Here is an 8,498-nt window from a genome sequence, read left to right as displayed (position 1 = left end):
TTAAATTAGTATGCAAATGAAAAACTACATATTGAAGTTGTAAAAGTGACATTCCCCCTGCTTTATAGTTAATTTTTCAAATTGAACCGATGCTCTTATTTTCTCTGTGTCTCATCTTTGATATCATCAGTTGGAAGATTTCAATAATATTCAGTACCACAGAGAGGACACTCATCGCCAACATAAAGATAATGAACACACTTTTTTCTGTCGGACGACTTATGTAGCAGTCTGTGTCGGTTCGACAGTTTCCGCCTTTGAATGTAATCACATTAGGCATGAGGATGAAGCCGTAAATGAAGTACTGGCCCACAATGAAGGCAACTTCCAGCAGGATTTTGAAAAAAAGCTGCAACATGTAGCTGACCAACAGTAAACCTTTGAGCTGCACTTTGCCACGTTCATCAGAATATTTGGGAGATTTGATCATTCTATTTGAGTCACATTTTTGCCCTAGTTGTCTCCTGAGCTTATTCTCTTTGCGAATAACAAGCATGACGTGACCCAGATAGATGAAAGTTGGTGTTGAGACAGTGAGGATCTGGAGGACCCAGAATCGTGTGTGAGATATGGGGAATGATGCGTCGTAGCAGGCATTCCTGCAGCCAGGGCTTAATGTGTTGCAGTCCATGTTTGCCTGTTCGTCGCCCCATATTCCATCCACACCAGCTGCTAGAATGAAGATCCTGAAGATGAATAGGATGCTCATCCAGACTTTGCCCAATAAAGTCGAATGAGATTCGACCTTGTCCAACATTTCGGATAAGAAGGACCAGTCCCCCATAATGGCGGCCTAACTTTGACAGATCTGTGAAAAAAATACACATTTATTAACTATCAGCAAGAATTGGTTTTCATTGCAGAAGACGAGAAAAAAGTATTTGACCCTTTAAATTTTTTTTCTTTTCTGCTGAGGTCTGATTTTTAAAAGAACGCGTAATGCACCTTGTTAGTGCAGGGGTAGGGAACCTATGGCTCGGGAGCCATATGTGGCTCTTCTGATGGGTGCATGTGGCTCTTTGCTAACCTGTGAGGTAAAATATGTATTTAAACTGCTGGTGACAGAGCCGAGTCCCGAATGCACCAATAGGAGTGTCATGTCGGCACTATGGCGCTCACACTTCCTCTAACATCAATCATCTTTTTTTTTTCATTAGACTTTTCTGCATGCATATTTTCATTGATTAGCAACTGGGTAACAGTGTTGTCAAAATAATTCATTTATAGTACTTTAAAAGTGGTAAAATTACCCCCAAAAAAATCACATCTCATTTTCACATTTTTACTCTTAAATTTTGAGTATGGCTCTCAAGGAATAAAATTTGAAAATAGGAATTGTTTATGGCTCTATGTGTCAAAAAGGTCCCCGACCCTTGCGTTAGTGTAAGACAGGGGTGGCGAACAAGTTAGACACAAAGAGCAACATTTTTAAACTGAGAGTCAAAGAGGCACACCCACGTAGTAGAGTTAAGATCGGGCCCCAAAAATTCCAGCCCGACCCGACCCAGCCCGCGGGTAATAAAGCCTGACCCGGCCTGAGCCCGATCAATTAACTTGATTTGCAGGCCCGAGCCCGAAGCAAACCCGAAATTTCATATTTTATTTGTGAGGACTCGGGACTCCCGAGTCGGGAGGAGAAGGGGTGATTTATGATAACAAATTAAAGCCTGTCTTTTGTAAAAAAAATCTAGGTTAAACAAGACTGTATAAACATTTACATCTTTTATATGATAATACTATAGATTTTTGCCGATCATTACTTTTGCCAGTACAGCTGTGTAAATGGGTCTGTGTGCCCTACGACTGACTGATGACCAGTCTAGGGTGGCGTCTTCCTTTCGAGATTGGGCGGTATGGAAGATCAGATGAGATAAATGTTTTGTCGTGCTTTGTTGCAACACTTTATGCTGGTGTGTTCGTTGAGCCACGGCAAAGCCCTGCCCATTGACTTTGATGTGTCTGTCATCTTGACAGTTTAAATATCATGAAGTGCTGCAACACGTATCCATGAAATAATTATTTGAATCTCATCTCATTTTCGAAAACGTTTGATCCTCATTTTTCAAATGTATTTACACATCTTATGTGCTAATGTGTTGTTTGTTGCAAATGACTACTGTATTTTCTCGCATATAAGCCGCATTTGTAACTCAGAAACATGATGACTGAATCAAGGGGAAGGCTTATATGCGCACAAGACTTACAGCGTTCCTATACTCTTTTTCACCAGTAGATGTCGGCAAATTAAGATTTACTATTTGTTGGTTATTTTCTGTTTTGCAGTAAGAAAACAATCATTACTGGATAAATTACCATTGACCCAAGTAATATGCTTTTGATTCATACAGTATCTCATAAATACCACGTGCGATGATTTTTCTTAAGATTTTCCCTTCAAAGTAACACATTTGTACTCCCTATTAAAATCATGAATATGGAGGTGAAAATTGTGAATCAGGTTGCGGCTTATACGCGAGAAATTGTAAAATTCAAGGCAATTTTAAGGGGGCCTCTTGTACGCCGGCTTAAATGCGAAAAAATACTGTTAAGGTAAAAGTATACATTTCTGTGAGCTGTGAAAGACGGAACGGTAATAATCTGTCATTCAATCATTCATTTTCTTAACCACTTATCCTTTGTGAGGAGTTTATGTAAATAGGTGGACACTAGCTTGTGAGAGGGTACACATAAAAATGAAAACCATTTGCACTCACAATTACACCACCACCGAGTGGGAATCGACCCCATGCTGCCCACATTGAAGTCAAGTGAAAGAAGAGTGGATTGCGAGCTCATTACTACACCTAGTTAAATGAAAATAAATCAATTTTTATTTGAGGACAAATAAAACAATGATCTTCCCTAAATAATCTTGCATGGAAGGTCAGAGCTCAGATTATAAAACGACCTGAGATGTGGGAGGACCCTGAGTATTTGGAGAAAACCCATGCAGGCAAAGACGCAAATTACAGTTTGAACCTGGGATTAAAACCTCAATCTCAGAACTGTGAGGCCAATGCTCTAACCACTCGACCATCAGGCCACTTTATATATGTCTGTATAATACGGTGAATCCTTTCAATTAGTTTAACATTCACACTTATTTGCAGGGTACTTGTGTGGGAAGTGAACTTAATCTCTTGCCTGCCACCAAACACTAATAAAACACTGGTGCCTCATCCACAACAGTTTTTCCACATTTTTTAGGCCTATCAGGTTGACAAATATGAATTCTAATCCTGAACAAAATGATGTTTTCCATGTACTTCACACGGACCTGTCTGTTTTCTTCTTCCACATATATCAGATATTTACCATGAGTGACTGGTCATACCTGTCCAAACTTCTCCACAAGGTCCAGGCTCATTCCACTGCGGTGGGAAACATCTGGATGAGTGTTCTTTTCCTGTTCAGGATCTTCTTACTAGGAGCTCAATATTGTTGAAATTGTTTACCTCCTGTACAAGAAGAAACAAAGTGCAAAGAAACAACTTGAAACTCAACCTCGTGTGCTCCATGTTGAGGGGAGCTATGAGTAATCAATATGGTAGCTACCATCTGTTGCCATTAAATTCTCAGGCAGCTACAAACTTAACGTCCATCCAAAGTGAAAACATCGACGTTTTTTAATTTTTTTATTTGCAATTCTTTAAGAGGCTTGAAATATTTTTGTTTACATCGAAATGTTTCGTGTTCATTACATTTGGGCAAATATTGTTTTGTAATAAATGCGTGGAATCTATCAAACTAAATCAATCAATTAGTTTGGATTTTTCAAGAATGTACAACTAAGTGTTACATATAAAGTAGCAAAGCATTTGCAGTCTTTTCTTAAGCCAGTGCTCTAATGTTAAATTATGTAAACACATGCCAGGCAAAACTAAGTAAAACAAAGGTTTTTTTTTATTTTTCCTCTTGGGTTTCAGTCAGAAAATGCCAAGGCACAATATCTTGTCAGTTTTTAGCGCGTCGGCCTCACAGTAGGGGGCCTGGGTTCAAATCCAGGTCAGTCCACCTGTGTGCAGTTTCGTGACCGGACGTTTCGTCGAAAGACGTTTGGTCCCCGGACGTTTGGTCCCCGGACGTTTGGTCGACCGGACGTTTGGTCGACCGGACGTTTGGTAGAACGGACGTTTGGTAGAACAGATGTTTGGTAGAACGGACGTTTGGTTGCCGGGTTCGCTCGCTGTCAAATTATGACAGAGAGTTTACAGTTGATATTTTGATATTAAATATTTATATATTAAACTCACTCTCTCTCATCATTATAATTTAGAGAGCTGGTTTCAACAGTAACAACCCGGCGACCAAACGTCCGTTCTACCAAACGTTCGTTCTACCAAACGTCCGTTCTACCAAACGTCCGGTCGACCAAATGTCCGGTCGACCAAACGTCTGGTCGACCTAACGTCCGGGGACCAAACGTCTTTCGACGAAACGTCCGAGTACCGTGCAGTTTGCATCTTCTCCCCGGGCCTGCGTGGGTTTTCTCCGGGAACTCTGGTTTCCTTCAACATTCCAAAGACTTGCATGGTAGATACTTTAAATTGCCCCTAGGTGTGAGTGTGAGCGTGAGCATGAATGGTTGTCTGTCTCCTTGTGCCCTGCGATCGGCTGGCCACCGATTCAGGGTGTCCACTGCCTCTGGCCTAAAGTCAGCTAGGATAGGCTCCAGCACTGCCAGCGACCCAAGCGAGAATGAAGCGGTTCAGAAAATGAATGAACACTTTAATGAAATTAAAGAAATGCAATAAAGAAATCCAATTTTTGATGTCATTTTTATTTTGAGAAATCGACAAAACCACAACAAAATTGGAACGTACATAATGTGCCCCTTCGCCATCTGTGAATCGCTTTCCACGCTTTATTATCTCCAAGCTTGCAACAAAACTTGCAGCAGTAGTGGCATATGCATGCAATCCACTTTTTAAATCTATTTTTAGCTTTAGCTTTGCGGCGGTCTACACCTGCGAAACGGCTCCATGCCCGCATAGGCTGAACTGTTTTCTGTCGTGTGCCACAGAAGATAGTTTTCATTATCTTCATGCTGGTGGTTTCATTGGTATCCCTGCTGCTGAATATCATTGAGCTTTTCTTTGTCTTTTTCAAGAGGATCAAGGATCGTGAAGGGCTAACAACAGCCACTCTCTTCCCTAGGGGAGGCACACTCAGTCCAACCCCCAAGGACCTCTCCACGACCAAGTATGCTTACTATAATGCAGAGCTGCCAACCTCCATCGACCCCATTTCAGGAGCACCCTTGTCGCATTTCCGGAGTTTATCCGGAGTGAATGCGATTCACGCAAAATCGATATGCGCTGAAGTCGCACAAGACAAATCATTCGTCAGAACTTGTAACACGCATGATTCACAATGCACTTGTGTTACCAAATTCTTCCAGTTTACAGTGCAGTTGAATCAAGATGGCGGAAGCCGAAGCGATGGAATGCATTTCAAGGCATTTAAATTGGAAATTTGGAACTTTTCTGAAATGGTTGCTTAAAAAAAAATTAAGTGACAATTTTTTGGGATTTCCGGAGTTTTTAGGGAGGTTTTCCGGACTCCCGGAAATTGCCTTGCATTTCCGGGGAAACTCCTGAAATTCCAGAGTAGTTGGCAGCTCTGATAATGGCTGCTCTTCCCCAACTGCCCCACTCTCCCCAACGTTGCCCCCACGTTACAAGTCATGGCCACCGGAGAGAGGAGTACAGGCTCCTGTTGCAACTTTAACAAGTAGGCCCATCAGCAGAACTGGGCCAACTATTCCACTGAACAGAACCGGCTCGGCCAGACTGGAGGAAGAGGCAGTACTCTTCCAAACTCCCACGCACGGGCGTTTGATTCCAATGACAATTTTTAATGATATTATTTGATCTATAAATATATTTTTATGCCTTGCGATTGGCTGGCCACCAATTAAGGGTGTCCCCTGCCTGGTGCCCATAGTTAGCTGGTATAGGCTCCAGCACCCGCCGCAAAAATGAATGAATCAATCAATTTAATTTAAATTATCCAGTGACAAGTTAAATTGTTATCTGAGGATTTTTTCAGATGTATCTAAACATCTTATGTGCAAATATAGAATATGTTTTTTGCAAATGATTATACAGTCTTCCCTCGATTATCGCGACTTCACTTATCATGTATTCACTCCTGTGCGATTTTTTTTCTGCTATTAATTATTACGTTTTTTAAAGTTCATAAAACTGTGAAAATCCATGCTGAAACTCGCAAGCGAAAGCCACTCCCCGGTCTTCTGCTAGTTACTAGGACTCAGCACTGAAGAAATTATTATTAATATTTTTTTAAAGTTCAAAAAAATGTGAAAATCCAAGCTGAAAATTGTAAGCGGAAGCCACTCTTGCTACTAGGAATCAGCACTGAAGAACATTTTAAAAATGTTTTTTTTTTAAGTTCATAAAAATTTGAAAATCCACACTGAAACTCGTAAAACCCTACTTTGCGATTGTTCGATTATCGATTATGTCTTGTTTACAGTAACCGCGGTATTCGAGGGATTACTGTAGGTAAAAGTTTACATTTCTGTGAGTTGTGAAAGACTGAAATAATCTGTCATTCAATCATTCATTTTCTAAACCACTTATCCTCTCAATGGTTACAGGGGTTGCTGGAGCATATCCCAGCTGACTTCGGGCACCAGGGGCACCTGATTTGGTGAGCAGCCAATCGCAGGGCACAGACAGACAACCATTCATGCTCACATTCATACCTAGGGGCAATTTAGAGTGTCGAAGTTATGGAAATGTGGGAGGAAAGCGGAGTACCTGGAGAAATCCCACGCAAGCCGGCGAGAACATGCAAACTCCAAACAATGAGGCCCGGAATTGTGAGGCCGACGCACTTACTACTTGGCCACCGGGCCATAATGGGTCATTTATTTTAATTTTTCAAGTATGTATAGTATTCAAGTAAAATAATAAGACTTAAAACACAGTAACAATAGCTCCTACCTACGCAATGGTTCCTGGTTTCTTCTCTGCTTGCACTCCCTCTATAACTGTTTCACTTCTCTCTTATAGCTAAGATGGACTTTGCGAAGTCATCATTTGTATCCTATACCAACCCACTCACACTCCCACAAGTAGTATGACTATCAATAAGCAGAGCAATGACAGAACTTATACTCATGAATAACAAACTTGTTACTAGCAACTGACAACACCTAAGCATTCCAAGATAAGTGAATAGTTTAACTCCTATAACATTTCCTCACAGGTACATTCTCAAAACACAATGAACTTTTGGCCTTCAGTCATTTTTTTTAAGGCATTCCAGAATCTCGACCTTCAAATTACAAAAAAACAGACATTGAGTACAAAATACTTCCTAAGACCAAATCTACCCCCTAAAAAAACAACAATAGAATACTTGAATTTTTTTGTCTCACATTCTTTATTGAATATGGCACATAAAATTTGTAATTGACATTTAAATATTGCTGTCTTTAACTATTTGATAGTTATTCCATCCAAATAATGCATCCGACAACGCTCCCGTTTTTTCAGATCATGCCGAGCTTTCTAGGTAGAATAACAGAACAGTTACACAGAAACAACAGAATGTGAATAATATCCTTGCAGATGGCAAAAATTTGCAGCTCATTCTAGGTGTGATAGCAGCTTCTGCCTGGAGATTTTATTGTAGTAGGTGCGGGTAAGGCAACTGAGAAAGGAAGACTAACTGACACCTTTTGTGATGACTTTATGTAAATAGGTGGACACTAGCCTGTGAGAAGGTACACAGAGATAAAAACCATTTGAACTCACAATTACACCAACACCGAGTGGGAATCGACCCCATGCTGCCCACACTGAAGTCAAGCAAAAGAAAGAGTGGCTTGTGAGCCCATTACTACACCTAGCTAAATGAAAAGAAATCAATTTGTATTCGAGGACGAATAAAACAATGATCTTCGCTAAATTATGTTGAGTTAAAGCAGGGCTTGAGCAACCTTTCAGAATAGCCAACCTCCCCACCAGGAAATTGGGTTGATGAAATTGTTCCAAATAATCACGAGTTGGACACAGAAACGAGAAGTTGTGGGTGTCAATCTAATGTGAGTCAATCAAAACCAAACCCATCAGACTTTATATAAGTCCTGTCGTGGATGTTAAACCACTGTTTCTTTTCGGTAAATATTTTCTGGTGACTCCAAGTGTGTCAGGCAAGTATTTTTCATTTTGTTAAAGTAATATTTGTTTTATGTTACAATAAGGTGTCACACATTATCTGGCTTCTTCAACAAGAACGGTAACGTTCCCTAAATTGAGTTTTTGCTTTTGATTTAGGGTTGTGTTTGATTTGTGCAAATGTATGATGCAGGTGAAATAAACAAAAAGAGACAAACAGGCTGTTATCAGAGAAAACACACAATGTCTAGATGATTTAAACGTCGCTACGCCTTCTCACCAAACAATCTAGCATTCTGCATATCATATTTTTCAAAATCCAGATAATAAAATGCACGTCATAATCCA

At 40.4% G+C, this 8,498-nt stretch overlaps 1 protein-coding gene and 1 pseudogene across 1 annotated transcript; one reads left to right on the top strand and one right to left on the bottom strand.

Annotated features, from left to right (window-relative positions):
- On the bottom strand, positions 1–6,997 carry LOC144064509 (gap junction Cx32.2 protein-like). The gene is made up of 3 exons (XM_077587124.1): positions 6,972–6,997; positions 3,335–3,458; positions 1–808 (listed from the first exon to the last, which is right to left on the bottom strand). The coding sequence occupies exon 3, from the start codon at positions 782–784 to the stop codon at positions 77–79; it is 708 nt and encodes a 235-aa protein (XP_077443250.1). The 5' UTR covers positions 785–808; positions 3,335–3,458; positions 6,972–6,997; the 3' UTR covers positions 1–76.
- On the top strand, positions 4,827–5,860 carry LOC144064978 (gap junction alpha-1 protein-like; annotated as a pseudogene).
- Positions 6,998–8,498: the final 1,501 nt, after the last annotated feature.

Source organism: Stigmatopora argus, chromosome 19 (assembly GCF_051989625.1).
Source record: "Stigmatopora argus isolate UIUO_Sarg chromosome 19, RoL_Sarg_1.0, whole genome shotgun sequence".
In the NCBI taxonomy this organism is placed as follows: Eukaryota; Metazoa; Chordata; class Actinopteri; order Syngnathiformes; family Syngnathidae; genus Stigmatopora; species Stigmatopora argus.
The sequence above is the reverse complement of the archived record's forward strand: the minus strand, read 5'-3'. Positions and strand labels throughout refer to the sequence as shown.